Below are 19,581 nucleotides of genomic sequence, written 5' to 3' on the forward strand. Positions count from 1 at the left end.
GACAGATAAAAACATTTTATTGAAAGTGTAAAACTGCCCTTATTCCTCTTAACTGCTCACACCCAGAAAGAACTATAAAAAATAGTTAGGGGCATGTATACAGCTATCTCAGCTCTAACAACTCCAGTCCTTGTTTTGACCCTCTTTTTTCCTTTCATACAACTGAGACACTGGTCCTTTGCCCTTTTCCCCAAGATATCAGAGGAGATACCACACCACAGGAGAGAGGGAGGGTAAGGGCAGAAAAGAGAGCTATCTACTGTCACTCTCCATTTCTGTCTCCAGGGACCAAACAGGTTGGCTGGATTCTAAGCAAAGGATTTGCTTGTCCACAAAACCAAATAATAGGAGACAGTTAGTCTCTGTGTACTAAATCAAGAAAGATATGAAGGTCCAGGGTATTGTTTAGAGTCTGTCTTCAGTATATGCTGCTGCTAAGTCACTTCAGTCGTGTCCGACTCTGTGCGACCCTGTAGATGGCAGCCCACTAGGCTCCCCTGTCCCTGGGATTCTCCAGGCAAGAACACTGGAGTGGGTTGCCATTTCCTTCTCCAATGCATGAAAGTGAAAAGTGAAAGTGAAGTCGCTCAGTGGTATCCGACCCTCAGCGACCCCATGGACTGCAGCCTTCCAGGCTCCTCCATCCATGGGATTTTCCAGGCAAGAGTACTGGAGTGGGGTGCCATTGCCTTCTCCGGTCTTCAGTATATAGCCTCATCCATATTGTCATCACTGTCACCCCCAAAGTCCTCCCCATTGTCAAAATATGACATGATGTAATCAGTTTCCTGAAATAGAAAAAAAGGAAGGGAGGAAGAAAGGTTAGGTCAGGCATGCTTTCAGCATTCTCCTTTCTCCCTAGGTACCAGTCTCCTCCCCTCCCAATCACAGCACTCCAGGCTTGGGAGGTCCCTGCAAGCTGTAGTTCACTCTTAAGAAGAGCCTAAGGTGGCTCAGAGGATAAAGCATCTTCCTGCAATGCAGGAGACCCAGGTTTGATCCCTGGGTTGGGAAGATCCTCTGGAGAAGGAAATGGCAACCCACTCCAGTATTCTTGACTGGAGAATCCCATGGACGGAGGAGCCTGGCGGACTACAGCCCACAGGGTCTTGCAAAGAGTCGGACACAACTAAGAGACTTCACTTTCACTTAAGGACAGATAAAGCAGAGGGTACTATCTTTTGTGGGCAGTATCTCCTTTGGCCCTCCAACCCTCTGAAGAGAACATCCCTGGTGGACAGAGTTGAGATCCCTAGAGCTTATGAGTGGAAAAGACGGGGGTCTGAGAATGAAAGGTGGTTCCCTTTACCTCTTCATGTTCTTCTTCATCATACTCCTCTTCTTCTTCCTCTTCCTTCTCTTCTTCTTCTTCTTTCTCCTCATCTTCCTCTGAAGTCACTTCTTCCTCCTTCTTCTCCAGAGTCTTATGTGAGAATGAACAGGAAGAGAAACATGACTAAGCTCACAGAACGGGGAGAACTGAGGCACCCATGGGCCAAAGCAGAGGAATGAATCTGGGGCCCAGATGGGCTCTATTCACATTTCTTCCTTACCTCTAGTTTCTGTATTGTTTCCTCCTTATCTTCTGTGGTCTTAGGGGGTCTCTTGGGGAGTATAATGGTGGTCCCTGGTGAGAAGATCACAAGGTGAACCATGAGAGAGCAAACTTCCTTCTTAGCTGTCACCCTCTTGCATAGACCATGTCACTTTGCTGCCCTCCCGTGGCCACCAGGGCACCCAGCAGCCATACTGGGTAGATGGGGTAGGTAGGCATCGGGAGAGCAGGCAACACCACCAGCAGCCTTGGCCCTCCAGTTGATGAAGGAAATCTCTACTTTCCCTCCTTTTCCCAGATACACTCACGTTCCTTCTGTAGCTTCCGCACTCGGATCTTTAGCTCCCGGGGCAGACGTCGCCAATCTAGAAACAGCGGGAATGTAAAAATCAGCCAGACTCTGCCTGGGGTCTCCTAAGAATGGTAACTCTTTTAAAGGAGAGATAAGGATCAGGATTTCCCTGGTGGCTCAGAGGTTAAAGCATCTGCCTGCAATGTGAGAGACATGGGTTTGATCCCTGGGTTGGGAAGATCCCCTGGAGAAGGAAATAGCAACCCATTCCAGTATTCTTGCCTGGTGAATCCCATGGACAGAGGAGCCTGGTGGGCTACAGTCCATGAGGTCACAAAGAGTCGGACACGACTGAGTGACTTCACTTCACTTCACTTCAAGGATCAGGGTAAGGGTGAGGAAGGAAAGGGTTGGGTCAAAGTAGGGGACATTTACCAGGTTTTTAGATAGAGCTTGTGAGTATGCTGGAGCACATCTAAGCCTTCTGAATAGGGTGGAGGTTGGGGACAGAGGAGGGTGGATAGGGTGGTGGCTTGAGGCAGCTCAAGCATTTGAAAGAAAAGAAGTCAATGTAAGGGCCCATCACCTACCAGGGTTCCAATCGATGGCATTGTCAATCGGCCCTGACATCTGATATTTGTCTGAGTAACGTTCCACATCTGAGGGATCAGAGGTCAAGGGTCAAAGTTTTATTCTATCAGAATCCTCAGGTTCTTCCTGAGGATCTAGCCCTCTCAAAACTCAGAAATTGTCTTCCTCACCCCAAACCCAGAGCCCAGGGAGGGCAGCTTCAGTGAGGACCTTCAATACTCTTTTAACCTGTCTTTTCACCACCCCAAATTGCAATGTTTTTGCTATCTCTCTTAACCCTAAGGCATGGCTATATTGACTGGGAGTGTGTTACAGTGGAAAGTATACTAGAGCAAGAAAATAGGGTTTCTGTCTTCCCTCTACTCCTTGTTCATGGGAATAACTTGGGCAAGTCTTTTAACTGTCTGAACTTCAGCTTCTAGAGCTTTAGGAGGAAAGTACCAGTTGTCAATACACTGAAATACTATACTTCCACACCAACTGGTAAATACCCACTATCCCAGGCCTCCCAAGTATGCCCCCTTCTCCAGTCCCTCCTGGCTCCATGACCTCTCCATGAGCCACAAACGAAAGGGCTAATATTTTAATTTGCAGGGCTTCTCAGAGACCCTTCTCAACTCCTTCTGACTGGTTAGTGCCTGCAATATCCAGATTGTTAAAAATTTTTAATACACCTCCCCATTTATACCTGTAAAATGGGCACCTTAATACGTAAGCTCTCACTGTCCAAGACTATTGTGAAACTCAAAACAAACCATGGATACCATAATGCATTTCAAATGCAGGGGTAATTACTATGATCTCCCCAGCTAGGCAGTGAGCTTTCTGTGTCTCTTCTGACCTCTGTGGGGCCCCAGTGGTGCTAAGTACAGGGCACTACTCATGAAAGGCACTCAGAACATTCAACTAACCTCTCTTGGGGACAGCAGGCCGGATGAAGTAGGGGAGCTGCCGCATGGCGCCTCGAAGCTCCTGCTTCAGGGCCAGGACATATTCCCCTTCCTCTCCTGAGGGCAGAGGCACTGGGCGGAACTCCAAGGGCTAAGAAGGCAGAGGCAATGGTCAGTTCAGAGAAAAAAATGTTGGAGTATAAATCTAGGAGGGCCTCTCCTCTCCCCACACTTCTATCCAATGCTCCCATTGAGCAGGGGACCAAAGGCAAATGCTGGGAGCAACACAGAATTTTGGAAGCTGGGGAAGCAGAGTATAAAAAGTAAGGGCGGACACTTCCTAGTCTGGAAAACATCCCATGTAAGTTGCAAGTACAGAGAAAGGGAGGGGCCAGATAAGGATGATTTTGATGACCCAGGAGGAATCCAGGATCGCATACAGTCAGTCAAGGGCATAAGGGAGTCTTGGGAAAGGTGGGCAGACACTCACAGGGAAGAGTGGAGAAGGCTGTAGGGTGGGTGGGGGCAAAGCATCCCCCTTTCCAATGCCCACAGCCTCCACGTTGAAGGTCAACTGGCCCCGGCCACAACCCCGGCCCCCACCCCGGCTGGCCATGATGGAGGGGGCCTGGGGATTCAGACATCCAATGCGAAAAACCTGATAAAGACAAAAACAAAGAGAAAAAGTACAGTAGAATGGACAGGAAACCAGGGAGGTACAAGACACTCAAACTGTTTCTCCCAGAGACCTGAAAAGCCAGTTTAATTCAATGAATTTTGAGAAGGCATAGTGCCAGGCAAGGTATTTCTGAAAATATAAATAAGGATGAGACATGGTCCCAACAGGACAGATAATTGCAACATGGTGTAACTGGTGTAACTAAAGCACAGGAGGAAAGTGACTAGACACTTGGATAAAATTTCCCTATGTTCCCAAGTTAACTGGATGTTTATCATCAGATGCATACCTACATATGATCTTTGAATTCTTTCTCTCTCTCACTTTCCAAACCCAACTAGGCCCCAATTCAATCTAATGCAATGCATTTCAGCAAAACATTTATTAAGCATCTACCATGAAAAAGGTAGTGTGCTAGACACTGTGAGGGAACAGAAATGAGTCATCAGTCTCACTGTCAATTGGTTGGGGGTGGGGGGGTGCTGTGTGAGAAGAAATATTACACTCAAACAGATCTTTTTAAACGCCACTTGGAAACACAGAATCTTAGAACTGAAAAGACACATGGAGTCTTCTAGCTCAAAAATCCTCCCAGTACAGTACTACCTTCTGTAAATTGTCAGTCATTCAGCTTCTGGTGGCATTTTCCTAAAGAGATGGTGTCCCCCAAGGCAGCCCCTTCCATGTGATCAACTGTGATGAATTGAAAGTTCTTCCTGCTACTGTAACTGAACTCTGCCTCTTACCATCATTTTTGAAAAACCAGTCAGATAGGCCGGGAAATTCAAGAAAGTCATCAAATGAAAAAGAAACTTGAAAGAAATTATATCCCAGTAGCAGGGAAGATACCTAGCACCCAGATCTTGGTTTCTCATACCACTCTCCAGCGAAAGGAACCAGGGCTTCTTGGAGAAATGCAGCTTCTCCAATGGGGCAGGAAATACACAGGATGAGACTGAAGTATCTTGTAGTGCCAGAAAGTAAGAAAGTGCTCAAAAAAACAACACACACATTGATGGGGCTCTGTCAAGTACATAAGAGGCAAATGAAAGAGCTCCCAATGGCCAAAGCCTGAATAAGTTGAACCATAAAATAAAGTAGTATTGGAATGTAATATCAAAGTATAAGAAAAATATCCAGAGACTATACTGATATATAAATAAACATTTGAACAAATTAATACATGGGAGAGGAAAAAAAATCCCATATGCAGAATTCTAAATAAATTATGTAGAAAGAAAGCGTTAGCGTTTAGTTGTGCCCGCCTCTTTAAAACCCCGTGAACTGTAGCCCACCAGGCTCCTCTGTCCATGGAATTCTCCAGGCAAGAATACTGGAGTAGGTTGCAATTCCCTTCTCCAGGGGATCCTCCCAACCCAGTGATCAAACCTAGGTCTCCTGCATTGCAGGCAGATGCTTTACCATCTGAACCAGCAGGGATTCCACCCTAAAAGGGGAAAGTGTAATTCCTCACGGCGTAAGTATGGCCTGTGCATAGGGAATTTTGTCCAAAACAATTTTGGAAAGGGTGGGGGTGATAACTTTACGGTATAGAAATTGGACAAGCATTACTTCAGTCAGGTGACCAAGGTCAACATGAATGACTTTAAATCATATCATTAGTATGTACCCTTGTGTGCTCAGTCATGTCGAACTCTTTATGGCCCCTTGGACTGTAGTTCACCAGGCTCTTCTGGCCATGGAATTTTCCAGGCAAGAATACTGGAGTGGGTTGCCATTTCTTCTCTAGGAGATCTTCCCGACCCAGAGATTGAACCTCTGTCCCTAGCGTCTCCTCATTGGCAGGCAGATCCTTTACCACTAGCAGATGTGATATCTTCCTCCCCCAAACTGATACCCCAGTCTGTAAACAGGAGGAAAAAAGCAGACAAATTCCAATGGAGAAGCATCTTATAATATATGTGACTAGTACTCTTCAAAACTGTCAGGGTCATCAAAAACAAGAAAAGTTCACACTTCCATTGTAAAAGAGAGCTGTTCTAGTGGTAGCATTCTTAAAAAAAAAAAAAAATTCCTTTTGTTTTCTAATTTCAGAAGTAAAAGTAAGTCAAGTCACTCAGTCATGTCTGACTCTGCGACCCCATGGCTTCTCCGTCCATGGGATTTTCCGGCAAGAATACTGGAGTGGGTTGCCATTTCCTTCTCCAGGAGATCTTCCCAACCCAGGGATTGAACCCAGGTCTCCACATTGTAGGCAGACAAACAATGGTACCCCACTCCAGTACTCTTCCCTGGAAAGTCCCATGGACGGAGGAGCCTGGTGGGCTGCAGTCCATGGGGTCGCTAAGAGTCGGACACGACTGAGTGACTTCACTTTCACTTTTCACTTTCATGCATTGGAGAAGGAAATGGCAACCCACTCCAGTGTTCTTGCCTGGAGAATCCCAGGGACAGGGGAGCCAGGTGGGCTGCCGTCTATGGGGTCATACAGAGTCGGACACGACTGAAGCAACTTAGCAGCAGCAGCAGCAGCAGCAGCAGAAAACTTGAAAAGATACAAATGAGGTATAAAGAAAAACATCTACTAACCACGATGTAGTAATAATCTTTATGAATATTTGCATATGCATCCTTTTAATTCCACTTCTGTATTATACATACAGTTTGTGCATATATAAGTGTTTCTATATATAGACATAATAAGGCCATGATAACTAATTGTAATGTGGTATCCTGGACAGGATCCTGGAACAGAAAAAGAGCATTAGGTAAAACTAAGGAACTCCAAATCAAGTATAGACAATGTATCAATATTTATTCATTAATTATAACAAATATACCATATTATTATGTTAATAATAGGGGAAACTGGTGCCAGGGTGTATGGAAACTTTTTGTACTATCTGCTCAGTTTTTCTGTAAATCTCAAAGTGTTTTAAGAAATAAAATCTATTAATAAAGAAAGAAACATGAGTTATCAATTCAAAATTCACAGTTCTCTGACCTTCCTTGTTTTTAATTACCCTGACAGTTTTATTAAAGATTACTGGTCAAATATATTATAGGATGTTCCTCTATTGGAATTTTTCTGAGGTTTTTCTCTTGATTAGACTGGGGTTGTGGATTTGGAGGCAGATGATCAACAAGATAAAGTGACACTTTCATCACATCATATAAGCATACATACTAATAACATGTTAGTTATGGAACAATAAGAGACAATATAATACATAATCGTGACCTCTCAAATTAGTGGTTCATGATAAAATTGCTCCCACAGTCCAGAGAAGAGAGAAAGCTAAGAGGACTAGGATGGTGAGGGGAGGCTTTAGGAATCACAAGGTCCCAAGTTTGGATCAGGCCTTAAAATCATGTTTCCTTTCTTTCTTTCAACAAATATTTATTGAGCATCTACTGTAATCTACTATAACTTGTAGCTCAGTTGGTAAAGAATTTGCCTACAATGCAGGAGACCCAGGTTTGATTCCTGGGTCAGGAAGATCCCCTGGAGAAGGAAATGGTAACCCACTATAGTATTCTTGCCTGGAGAATCCCATAGACAGAGGAGCCTGGCAGGCTACAGTCCATGGGGTCGGAAGAGTCAGACATGACTTAGCAACTAAACCACAACCACCACCACTATAAGCCAGACATAATGCTAGACAATGGAGATCATGGTGAATCCTTTACTTTAGACATTCAGCTTTCCTTTGATAAACCATATCTAATAAACTGTTATCCAGCTTCAATTTAAACTTTTTAGCAAATCTTTTTATCTCACTTTACAAGTCATTCCATTTTTGGATAATTGTTCTTTAATCAAAATCCAACAAATAAAACAAGAAATATATGACTCAACAAAATGCACCTCACAAAAGATGTCAGGGAAAAAAAGATTTAAAAATATATACAAGGTAATCTATTTTGTCAAACTTACACACACCCATACATATAAGTAAAAAAGTTGTTCTTTTTCAAAAAATTAATTTATTTTTTATTGAAGGATAATTGCTTTACAGAAAAGTTTTTCTTAAAGGGTATACAACAAGAATTAACATTGGTTAATTTAAGGTGATGGGTTTTGGAGATTTTTTGGTAATATATATTTTAAGCATTGTTTTTCCTCTGTACCAAAAAGGTATTGCTTTTATAATAAGAGGAAAATATTCATTAGAAAATTAAAAATATAGTAACTGAATAGTAGATGAGATTAACAATATGTAACAGGAAGGAGAGGGTAGGGAAATGTTTGCTTAAGAAATCTAGAAAGCTTCAAGTCCAACTGCCATGAAAAATGTGAGGAAAAGACAGCTGTTAATGAGCTATCACCTCACATTAGTCAGAATGGCCATCATCAAAAAGTCTACAAACAATAAATGCTGGAGAGGGTGTGGAGAAAAGGGAACCCTCCTACACTGTTGGTGGGAATGTAAACTGGTACAGACACTATGGGGAACAGCATGAAGATTCCTTTAAAAACTAAAATTAGAACTACCATATGACCCAGAAATCTCACTCCTAGGCGCATACTTGGAGAAAACCATAATTCAAAAAGATACATGCACCCCAATGTTGACTGCAGCACTTTTTGCAATAGCCATGATATGGAGGCAACCTAAATGTACATCGACAGATAAACAAATAAAGACGGTGTGATACATATAATACAATACAATGGAATATTACTCAGCTATAAAAAGGAATGAAATTCTGCCATCTGCAGAGACTTGGATGGACCTAGAAACTGCCATACAGAGTGAAGTAAGTCAGAAAGAGAAAAATCAATATCATACATTAACACATATATGTGGAATCTAGAAAAATGGTGTAGATGATCTTATTTGCAAAGCAAAAATAGAGACAGACGTAGAAAACAAACATGGATACCAATGGGTAAGAGGGTGGGTGGGATGAATTGGGAGACTGGGATCTACATATATACACCATTGATACTATGTATACAATAGATAACTAATGAGAACCCACTGTGCAGCACAGGGAACTTTACTCAGTGCTCTATGGTGATCTAAATGGGAAAGAAATCTAAAAAAGAGAGGATATATGTATACATACAGCTGATTGACTTTGCTGTGCAGCAGAAACTAACACATTGTAAAGTCTAATAAGAAGTAATAAACAAATAAACAAAAACAGCTGTTAGTTAATAGATTAAACTGTGATCTGACTTAAAGAACACATTAGGTGAGAGGTCCTGTCTTATAGATGAGAGAGAGGGAGTAAGAATTTGCCATTGTGTTTTCAGGCCCTTTCAAGGGAAAACACTCTTAAGTAGCCAGCTTAGGTATCCCTCCATCTGATAGATACAGTTCTATCAATGGAGACAGGAGCTGTTTTGATTGCAAAGCTGTGAGGAGTTAAGAAAAGGCCATGAGCTTTGAGGTGAGACAAATCTAACTCCATTTCCACATACTGACCAAGTGACCCTCAAGAAATGTGGGGTAAAAAGAAGACAGATTTGGAAGAAAAGTTATGACCAACCTAGATAGCATATTCAAAAGCAGAGACATTACTTTGCCAACAAAGGTTCGTCTAGTCAAGGCTATGGTTTTTCCTGTGGTCATGTATGGATGTGAGAGTTGGACTGTGAAGAAGGCTGAGCGCCGAAGAATTGATGCTTTTGAACTGTGGTGTTGGAGAAGACTCTTGAGAGTCCCTTGGACTGCAAGGAGATCCAACCAGTCCATTCTGGAGATCAGCCCTGGGATTTCCTTGGAGGGAATGATGCTAAAGCTGAAACTCCAGTACTCTGGCCACCTGATGCGAAGAGTTGACTCATTGGAAAAGACTCTGATGCTGGGAGGGATTGGGGGCAGGAGGAGAAGGGGATGACAGAGGATGAGATGGCTGGATGGCATCACTGACTCGATGGACGTGAGTCTGAGTGAACTCCGGGAGCTGGTGATGGACAGGGAGGCCTGGCGTGCTGCGATTCATGGGGTCACAAAGAGTCGGACACAACTGAGCGACTGAACTGAACTGAACCTGGTGGTTAGGAAACTGTAAACCATCCATCTGTACCCTACGCAGCTCAGGAATCTACAAGGCTCTTCTATTTAAGATTGTGATTAAGTGATTATGATTCTTGAAGATGTTCAAGGTTTCCTATAATCTGGTCCCAAACTACCCCTCCATAAACATCACACATTCTCCTTCCCCCATAAACAACATCCAACATATGTTATACTCATTCCCAACTGAGCCATAATTGTTTTAATATGGTAGAAATTACTAAAAAGCCTTTCTTAAATTTGATGTTATTGCTTTTCTGTATTTTTTTTTTTTTGAAAACTGCTTCTTAGTAACTTCTACTACATTACACAGTTCAGCACAGTTGGGAATGAGTATAACATATGTGAGATCCTGTTGATTGTGGGGGAAGGGGAGTGCAAGAGTGAATAATAGGGAGGGTTGATGTTTCCTTATCTGTAAAATGGAAATAATAATAAAAACAACCTTAATTCATTCAACGAATATTTACTCAGTTCTTATTCAGTGTCATGCACTGTTTCAAATGCTAGGGATGTAGCAGTGAGCAAAATGGACAAAAACTGCTGCACCCATGGAGTTTAAAAGGAGCTTACATTGTAATGGAGGTCTCAGTATACAAATGTTTCAAGTCATGAGACTGGGAGAGATTCCTAAAGGAGTGGATGTGAAGAGAGAGAAGAAGAGATCCAGGGACTGAGGCTTGGAGCACTCTAACGTTTAGAATTTGCTATATTTGTAATAAATAAGACAAAGATTTAACACTCTTATTATATTAGAACTCATGGAAATGAAGAAAAATCATCCCAATAGAATAAATATGCAAAGAACATGAATAAACAATTAACAAAGAATGGTCAAACTATTTTTTATCTATAAAATTGGCAAAGATTTAAAAATTAATCAGGCTTCCATGAGTTTTTTTGAAGTGGACACTCATACCTCACTGGAAGAATTATAAATACAATATTTTGGGTGAGCAGTTTGACTCTTTGAATCTACAGCCTTTTAAAAGTTAATATATCCTTAATCCAGTAATCCCACTTTTAAAACTTATCCAAAGAAATCACCAGATACATAGTCAGAGATATAAAAGCATGTTTATCAAAGAGCTATCCATAGTAGCACAAATTCTGAAATAACCTAAATAGTCCAACAAAAAATGAATGGTTGGGGCTTCCTTACTGGAGAAGGAAATGGCAACCTACTCCAGTATTCTTGCCTGGAGAATCCCGTGGACATAGGAGCCTGGTGGGCTGCTGTCCATGGGGTCGAACAGAGTCCGACACGGCTGAAGCGACTTAGCATGCATACACTGGAGGAAATGGCAACCCACTGCAGTATTCTTGCCTGGAAAATCCCAGGGACAGAGGAGCCTGGTAGGCTGCCGTCTATGGGGTCGCACAGGGTCAGACATGACTGAAGGGACTTATTAGCAGCAGCAGCAGCAGCAGCAGCAGCAGCAGCAGCAGCAGCAGCAGCAGCAGGGGCTTTCTCAGTGGTCCAGTGGTTAAGAATCTGCCTTGCAACACAAGGGACACTGGTTCAGTCCCTGGTCCTGGAAGATCCCACATGCCATGGAGCAACTAAGCCCGTCTGCCGCAACCACTGAGCCCAGGCATTGCAACTTCTGAAACCCATGTGCTTAGAGCCTGTGCTCCTCAACAAAAGAAGCCACTGCAATGAGAAGCCCACACACCGCAACAAAGAGTAGCCCCCACTTGCCATAACTAAGACACAACTAGAGAAAGTCTACTTGAAGAAATGAAGACCCACCACAGCCAATAAATAAATAAATCTTAAACAAAAAAAAGACCTAATGACCAACTTCAATAAGTAGGCTTTATTTTTAAAAATATGAATGGTTAAAAAAAATCAAATATCTATCTTAGACTATTATGTAGACATAATAAAAATTTCAAATAATACTTAAAGACAGAAAAATGTTCACAATATGATGTAAAGTGGAGAAAGCATAATAAAAGGTTGTATTTGTCGTACGGCCCTATGTGTGTAATATATACACAAAAACACATATACATATGTATACATGCAGGAAATAAATTGAAGGGATTCATTGTCATGATATAATAGACATTTTATGGTTTTCTAGGATAAATGTATATTACTTCTATAAACAGAAAACAAAGAGATGATTATCTTTAAGAATGTTACCATTAGGACAGTTCTGTCTCTTTTACAGTGAAAATGTGGAATACATTTTGTTGAGCCATATATTTCTTGTACTTGTTGGATATTGATTGAAGATCAAAGTGAGATAGGAAGTTCTCTTACTAAAAAGTTTAAACAGAAGCTGGATAATAATTTACTAAATATGGTTTATCAGAGGAAGGATGCATATCTAAAGGATTCACTATGATCCCCATTCTCCAGCATTATGTCTGACATATAGTAGATGCTCAATAAATATTTGGCTGAAAGAATGAATACATGACTCCTAAGGTCTGTTCCAAACTTGAGACCTTGTGATTCCTAAAGGCTCCCTTCACCATCCCAGTCCTCTTAGCTTTCTCCCTTCTCTGGACTTTGGGACCAATTTACATTATGAACCACCAACTTAAGAGGTCATAATGATATACTGTATTGTATTTTACTTTGTGTTTTATTAATTGCTCCCTAATTACATCAGAAGTTTAAATTCTTCCTTTCCAATCAAGTCCATCCAATTAACTTTTCCTGGGCACTGTGCATTTAATACATAATACACTGCATTGTATTAAATACTAGAACTTGCCCTACCAAACTTTATATTCTAAGTAGAACAGAAACATTAAAGAGGGAGAGGGCACTAAGGGCTCCAGTAAAAGTACACATAAAATGCTATCATCAGACTGAGGAACAATTAATCCTGAAAAAAAAAAAAATTGGTCCAGGAAAGCTACAGGTAGGAGGTAATATTTCATCAGAGTTTTGATAGACAACGGGAGTCTGTCAAGCTCTTAGTACTAATAGATTTAGGGGAAGCTGGTTCACAGTAAAGAGTCAGAGGTATCAGAGAGAGTCTTCCACTTTCTCCTTTAATATATCTCCCCTTTGCGCGAAGGAAAACTATAGTTCTCCAGTGTATAATCAACACAGCAAAGGGAGCCCACAGGGAGAGGGTGGGGAACTAGAAGGGGGCAGATCCAACAGGCTGCCGGAAAGCGTTGTCTCTCTAGCTAGCAGCTGGTCCCTGGTGAACTAGTTCGGGAGGTGCGGGATGGAACCAGGTCAGAGCCACCAAGTCGGGGCCTTACCTGCTGCCCCTCCCCCACGCGGAAAACACGCCGCAGCCAACTTGAAATTTGCCTGTCTTCTTCAAGCTGGTGGCGTTCTAGGTCCGCCTCCCAGAGCTCCCCATTGGTGAGTTCTCCCAGCCAATCTAGGGGGAGCCGAAGAGGTCCGCCCACTTGAAGCTGAGGAGGGGAGGGAGGGAGAGAGTTAGCCGGAACTCAGGCTAGCAAGCCGGGTGAGTAGAAAGATAGGGTTGCAGAACCAACCAGGAGGTCAGTCATTTCAGACCTCATCTCAGAAGGAGGACCTCTTGGCCTGGCGACGGTTCACAGAGGGAAGCTGATCCTTAGATTTCACCGAGGGACTCTATAGAAAGAGCTTCCACAGAGAAAGAAAGCTCTGTGAAACCTGCTCCCTTAGGGATCATTCTTTTTGTGGCTTCACATTTGGCCTCTCCTCCATTCCTCCAGTCTTCCCTTCAGTTCTGTGCCGCTTCCCTCCTTTCTTTTCTAGAAAAATGTTTTCCTGTAGGTTGCTGCCATATCTGTGAGAAGATGGAAAGAGGCTTTGGGAAAGGAAGGATTAAGAAATCAGATAACCAGAGTTGGGGAGATAGGGCAGGAGTCCAGTGTTTACTGCATTTTCCACCTCCTTCCAGCTCCTCCTAGCCTTTGGTTAAAGAGGGGCGGGAGAGGGGGACGGGGGGAGGGGTTGGGAGGAGGGGTCCCACTTTCACACACACACACAAAAAACAGAAACAATGGGGAAAGAGATCTGAGTAGAAATAGAATCTAGAAGTTAGTCAAGAACAATAACCCTGATGTCAGAGAAAATGGCCCTGGGAGTGAAGCCTCTGGACTGGGAAGGCTGTTGGTGGAATGGCAAGCACCCAGCCTTTGGAATAGGACAGAAACAGAGCTGTGAAGCTTTGGAGAACTGCTTAACTTTACTAAGTCACAGTTTCTTTATAAGAAAATAATTCCTACCTTATAGCATTGTTGTGAGGATTGGAGATAATGTGTGTACTTACATAATTGGCACATAGTTGGTTTCCAGTAAATGATGTGTGCATACTAAGTTGCTTCAGTTGTGTCCGACTCTTTGTGACCCTGTGGACTGCACCCTGCCAGGCTCTTCTGTTCATGGGATTCTCCAGGCAAGAATACTGGGGTGGGTTGCCATTTCCTTCTCCAGGGGATCTTCCCAACCCAGGGGTCGAAACATGGTACCTAATAAAAATGGGTAGCTTCCCTGCAAATATTTCTCTCTCCTCCTTCTTCAGGAACATTATGTCTTGTGTCTGGTGGCCTCCAGCCTCTGAATTATCTCAGGTGAGTTTTCCAAATCCTTAGGATTTTTTTCCTCACCCCCCTCCCCACTTCCCCTGATGCCTTCCAGCTGGACACAAACTCATTCCTAAAATATGCAGATGGAAGCTATGGTAACCATGGAGACAGGGCAGGTGGTGAGGAGAGGCAGAGACAGACACTGAGAGAAATCGACTGCTACAGATAGGAAGAAAAAAGACTTTAAGGAACGATTCAAACAGAGACCTTCAAACAAGATGGGAAAATGAGCCTAAGCAAGACCGAGAATAAATAGATGCAATGGGAGAGAATGTGTTACAAGGTTCATTCTTCTCTACCCCTTTTCTCTCTCTCTTCCTCCCATCCCTCCAAAAATATGGGGAGGAGGCATCTGGGAATAACCCCTTGCTGTATCTAAAAATGACCCCAACCTCCGCATACTTATCTAAGTCTGTATAAGGGAGCTGAGGTCCAAGTTTATTTGTGATGCATGTTCCGGTTGCGGGGAGGTGTAATGAAGATGTATCGCTGTGTCTGACTCCAGCTCCCCCTGACATTTAAACTAGGAGAAGGCAGCCAGATCTCTTGCCTCCCTCTGTACAGTAAAGACTCCAGTTGTGGATCCCATTGCCTCTCTCTTCACCTCTCTATATAGTGTACCATGTACTGTGTGGCAGGTCAGACCTGGTGCACCGGCACGCATCAACGCACGAAGAGCGGAGAATGGGGATCTGTTGAAGCTAGACGAAGAATTGGGATGGTCCCAGTCTGGGTCGTGGAGGAGTCTCTTAAGGAACATTTAGGTTTGTTGTGACTGAGGGGCTAAGAAAGGGAAGTCAGGATTGGAGCCTCTAGCTTTTGAGGGTTTATGTGTGCATGGGTGGGGTAATGGTTTGGTGCCTGACGCCCCCACCCGCAGAGACTAGGCTATAAATAGGGAAGCATAGCTCCGCCCCCCCCCCCCCCCCACCCAGCTTCTCTCCTCCGGAGCCGGCGCTGTGCCCGGGGCGCACCGGGAGGAGGGACCAGGATTCTGTGCCCGGGCGCAGATACTGACACCAAGGGAATCCGAGTGCCCACCCCCACGCCATGTGGGCCCCCAGGAACCCGGCTCCGGCACCCCAGCTGCCCCGTGGCCCTGGCCTCAGCCCTGGCCCGGAGGAGATTCTGCGGACTTACAGGTATCTATTTGGGTGCACAACCTGGGAGGGGAAACAGCAAGGAGTGATGAGGAATATAGCAGGGGCAAAAGAACCCCCCAATTCTCCCCCCACCCTTTTTAGGTCCCAAACGCAAGCTGCCTCCCTCCCCCCATTCAGTTTGTGGGGCTGTGGCAACCTAAAAGAGGTTAGGAATGGGACTGTGTGTGTGAATGTATGGGTGCATGTGTGTGGGTGGGTGGCGTTCAACATCCTAGAAAGGGGGATTCCAAGTGCGGATAAGAAAAGGGGGATGCTGGAAAGGTCTGATAAGCCGTGGGGTGAGGGTGGGGGTGCGGATATCCCTGCGCGTGCACGTACGCGTTTGCACGCGTGCTCGTCCTTCAGTGCGGGTGCACCCTTCTTATCTCCTCAGGCATGCGCTGGGGGGATGGGGGCGGCTCAGAGGCATGAGTTAGAAGAAGGACTGTGTACCATGCCGTGGAGATCTCCCCCATCCCACGCGGGTCCTTCCACCTGTGCCTCAGTTTCCCTGCCAGAATCAATAAATAAGATCTTTCTCTTTTTTGCAGGGATTGGCTTCGCCACTGAGCCCGCAGGCCTCTGCCAGCCACCACCCTCACCCCCCTAGGCGTCCTCGGCAGGTCCCAATCCCGGCTCCAACGGTGCTTTCTCCCCAGCGGCAGCTATGCTGCACACCGAGGGCCACGCTCTTCTTCGGGCCGTGGGTCAGGGTAAGCTACGTTTGGCCCGTTTGCTTCTGGAGGGGGGCGCCTACGTGAATGAGGGTGATGCTCAAGGGGAGACTGCGCTAATGGCGGCCTGTCGGGCCCGGTACGACGACCCCCAGAACAAGGCACGCATGGTACGCTACCTTCTGGAGCAAGGCGCGGACCCCAACATCGCAGATCGCCTAGGGCGCACGGCGCTCATGCACGCTTGCGCGGGTGGCGGGGGCGCCGCGGTGGCCTCCCTGCTCCTTGCCCATGGCGCGGACCCCTCAGTCCGAGATCACGCCGGCGCCTCGGCGCTAGTCCACGCCCTGGACCGCGGGGATCGAGAGACCCTTGCCACGCTGCTGGACGCCTGCAAGGCCAAGGGCACGGAGGTCATCATCATCACCACTGACACCTCGCCCTCCGGCACCAAGAAGACCCGCCAGTATCTCAATTCCCCACCGTCCCCGGGGGTGGAGGACCCCGCTCCCGCTCCTCCTAGCCCCGGAGTCTGCACGTCGCCTTCGGAAATCCAACTGCAGACTGCAGGAGCGGGAGGACGGGGATTGTTATCCCCTCGCGCCCAGGAAGAGGAGGAGAAGAGGGACGTATTTGAATTCCCTCTTCCAAAGCCCCCAGATGACCCCTCCCCTTCCGAGCCACTCCCCAAACCACCCCGCCATCCTCCAAAACCCCTCAAAAGGCTCAACTCCGAGCCCTGGGGCCTAGTGGCCCCTCCTCAACCTGTCCCGCCTGCCGAAGGGAGGCCGGGGTTCGAGCGCCTGACCGCCGAATTCAACGGCCTGACCCTGACAGGTCGACCGCGTCTTTCCCGACGTCACAGCACCGAAGGCCCAGAGGACCCGCCCCCGTGGGCGGAGAAAGTGACGGGTGGGGGTCCTCTCTCTCGCAGAAACACAGCGCCAGAAGCTCAGGAGTCTGGCCCCTCTTCAGGGCTGAGGCAGAAACTGAGCCGCATGGAGTCGGTGGAGCTCGATACTCCCGGAAATCTTTGCCCCGACTCGCCCGAGTGCAGCCGCCCGTCCCTGGAGCGCCGCAGATATAGCGCCTCCCCGCTGACCCTCCCTCTAGCAGGCTCGGTTTCCTCCCCACGCCAGTCCCAGGAGAGTCTTCCTGGGGCTGTATCTCCGCTGAGCGGGCGGAGGCGGAGTCCCGGGTTGCTGGAGCGGAGGGGCTCGGGGACGTTGCTCCTGGACCACATCGCGCAAACGCGGCCAGGTTTCCTGCCCCCGCTCAATGTCAGCCCCCATCCTCCCATCCCCGACATTCGCCCGGGAGGTCGGGCGCCTTCGCTGCCCGCCCCTCCCCAGGCGGGGGCGCCAGGCTCTCCCAGGACCAAGCGCAAGTTGGTGAGACGCCACTCCATGCAGACTGAGCAGATCCGCCTGCTAGGGGGCTTCCAGAGTCTAGGCGGGCCAGGGGAGCCTGGGCGCTGAGGGGAGTGAGAGGAGCCAAGGCGGGTGGGGATCAGGACCTTGGGACGGGTGGGAAAACCAGTTCACACACACTATGGACATAGAGGTCTCTTGCATGTGCTCATGGGCACGGTGCACACATACATGGGTAAACATGTGTCCACAAGCACAGTACTCGTATTTGCAGGGAAGGGTAAGTACTCTATTTATTGGGCATATAGACTCATGCATTCATGCCCTGGTCACTTCACAGTGCATATGGGAATTTCTCGTGCCCGTGGACACAGCGCACACAGGACCACTTGTGCTAGGGCCTCCAAAGGGTCCCAAACTCAACTTGTATTTGTTCAGAAGCATTAGGGAGCCCCTACTTATGGGTAATCTCCAATCTCTTTGCCCTCCTGCAACAATAATCCCTTGCTTTCCATGTATGCCCTGCAACACAGCCTGCTCATGATTTTGGACATGCTTCCCTCTTCGTGAATATCCCACCCCATTCTGCAGGTCTTGCTTTTCAATCCAGGCCTGGATCCTTGTTCACATCCTGCTTCCAGCCCTAACCACTTTTCAGGATAGCTTCTTTACTCCCCTTGGGAATATCCTGCAGCAATCCCCAGCCTCAGTTCTGCTGCTGCCCTCCCTGCTCTCAGCTTTACTTCTCAGCTTCCAGCTTTTTCTTCCCAGCCCGTCCCCCCAACCAATACACCAGGTTGTTTCATTTTCCCAGGAGATGGGTCATGGGCTCTAAGCTGCTCTTCTGTCCATCTGAGCTTATGAACACCCCCACAGGTTGACATGGGGAGTAACCCTAAATCATTCCTCTCTCCACTTGATATATCAAATAAATGTGTTCAGAAGTCTCTGTTTTGTCACTTCTGCTGGGGGTGGAGGGTGTGGGGGAATGAGGACTAGGGAGGGAGGGTGATGCTAACTATAGCTAGCTAAAAAGATCAAGGGGATACTTCAAGGCTCCATCCACCTTCTTTCCAGGAAACCAATTGTGGTTGTAGAAGAGGCAAGTGTCCCATGTCTTGAAGATTTTAAGGCATCTGATAGGTTTTCATTTCCCTTAGTCTCCCCTATGTCCATCCTTAAATTCTTTAAGATTCCTACAAAGAATCTGCCCCCTCCACCATCAGCAGCTATATTACAGTAGATTAACTGTCCCTCTTTCAAGCTTCCTGCTTCTTGACCACTCACAGTTTTCCCCTGGTAGGGGGCTAACTTTCATCTCACCAACTGCATTTCATCCATTTTTTTTTTTCTACTTCTGCTTCTGTTTCCCCATCCTTGATTTCTGAGGCTCTGTTGGGTGGAGAGGGAGGGAGAGAGAGAAATAGTATAATTTCCACCTAGGTAAAAATGGTATGATATTCAACTGACAAAGGGTGGGTGTATGTATGTGCATGTGTGTAGTATGTGTGTAAGAGTAACAGTAATTGGAGGAACCCAGCCTGAAAGGTTCTATGAACAAAGGCACCTGTCTTAATTTGCCCCCTGGACCTTTCAGCTTGCTGGTTTTCTTCCTGTACTCTAACTCTTCCTTGCTCTAACGATAGGTAGGGGAGCAATTCTACTGTTTCTTCCTTCAACGTAGAATTGGTGAAATCAGAAAATTACCCAACAGTTCTGTATAACAAAAAGATTAAAATATTGGAAATCAGAAGACCTATTGTCTAAACCTTCCTTTGCTACCTCCTGGCTATTTAATTTTGGACAATATATCTAGCCTGTCAATTTCCTTATCCATAAAA

At 45.9% G+C, this 19,581-nt stretch overlaps 2 protein-coding genes across 4 annotated transcripts; one reads left to right on the forward strand and one right to left on the reverse strand.

Moving 5' to 3' along the window:
- On the reverse strand, positions 1 to 16,686 carry POLR3GL (RNA polymerase III subunit GL). Of its 2 annotated transcripts, XM_019956654.2 has the most exons (10): positions 16,550 to 16,685; positions 13,497 to 13,752; positions 13,232 to 13,390; positions 3,819 to 3,986; positions 3,350 to 3,479; positions 2,438 to 2,506; positions 1,864 to 1,920; positions 1,554 to 1,627; positions 1,310 to 1,423; positions 1 to 788 (listed from the first exon to the last, which is right to left on the reverse strand). In XM_019956654.2, the coding sequence occupies exons 4-10, from the start codon at positions 3,942 to 3,944 to the stop codon at positions 702 to 704; spliced, it is 657 nt and encodes a 218-aa protein (XP_019812213.1). In that variant the 5' UTR covers positions 3,945 to 3,986; positions 13,232 to 13,390; positions 13,497 to 13,752; positions 16,550 to 16,685; the 3' UTR covers positions 1 to 701. The 2 variants fall into 2 exon arrangements, with proteins under 2 accessions (XP_019812213.1, XP_019812214.1); XM_019956655.2 differs by lacking the exons at positions 13,232 to 13,390; positions 13,497 to 13,752 and having other exon boundaries at positions 16,550 to 16,686.
- On the forward strand, positions 15,491 to 18,687 carry ANKRD34A (ankyrin repeat domain 34A). Of its 2 annotated transcripts, XM_070785784.1 has the most exons (3): positions 15,491 to 15,696; positions 15,799 to 15,862; positions 16,248 to 18,687. In XM_070785784.1, exon 3 carries the CDS (start codon positions 16,364 to 16,366, stop codon positions 17,846 to 17,848), a length of 1,485 nt encoding a protein of 494 aa, XP_070641885.1. In that variant the 5' UTR covers positions 15,491 to 15,696; positions 15,799 to 15,862; positions 16,248 to 16,363; the 3' UTR covers positions 17,849 to 18,687. The 2 variants fall into 2 exon arrangements, with proteins under 2 accessions (XP_070641885.1, XP_019812210.2); XM_019956651.2 differs by lacking the exon at positions 15,799 to 15,862.
- Positions 18,688 to 19,581: the final 894 nt, after the last annotated feature.

The sequence above is a fragment of the Bos indicus genome, chromosome 3, assembly GCF_029378745.1.
Source record: "Bos indicus isolate NIAB-ARS_2022 breed Sahiwal x Tharparkar chromosome 3, NIAB-ARS_B.indTharparkar_mat_pri_1.0, whole genome shotgun sequence".
In the NCBI taxonomy this organism is placed as follows: domain Eukaryota; kingdom Metazoa; phylum Chordata; class Mammalia; order Artiodactyla; family Bovidae; genus Bos; species Bos indicus.

Coding starts and splice junctions, on each gene's coding strand:
- POLR3GL (XM_019956655.2), bottom strand. CDS start 3,944: ATGGCCAGCCGGGGTGGGGGCCGGGGTTGTGGCCGGGGCCAGTTGACC. Junction 2,507..3,349: donor GCCTGCTGTCCCCAAGAGAG/GTTAGTTGAATG, acceptor CTGATCCCTCAG/ATGTGGAACGTTACTCAGAC. Junction 1,424..1,553: donor AAACAATACAGAAACTAGAG/GTAAGGAAGAAA, acceptor TTCTCACATAAG/ACTCTGGAGAAGAAGGAGGA.
- ANKRD34A (XM_070785784.1), top strand. CDS start 16,364: ATGCTGCACACCGAGGGCCACGCTCTTCTTCGGGCCGTGGGTCAGGGT.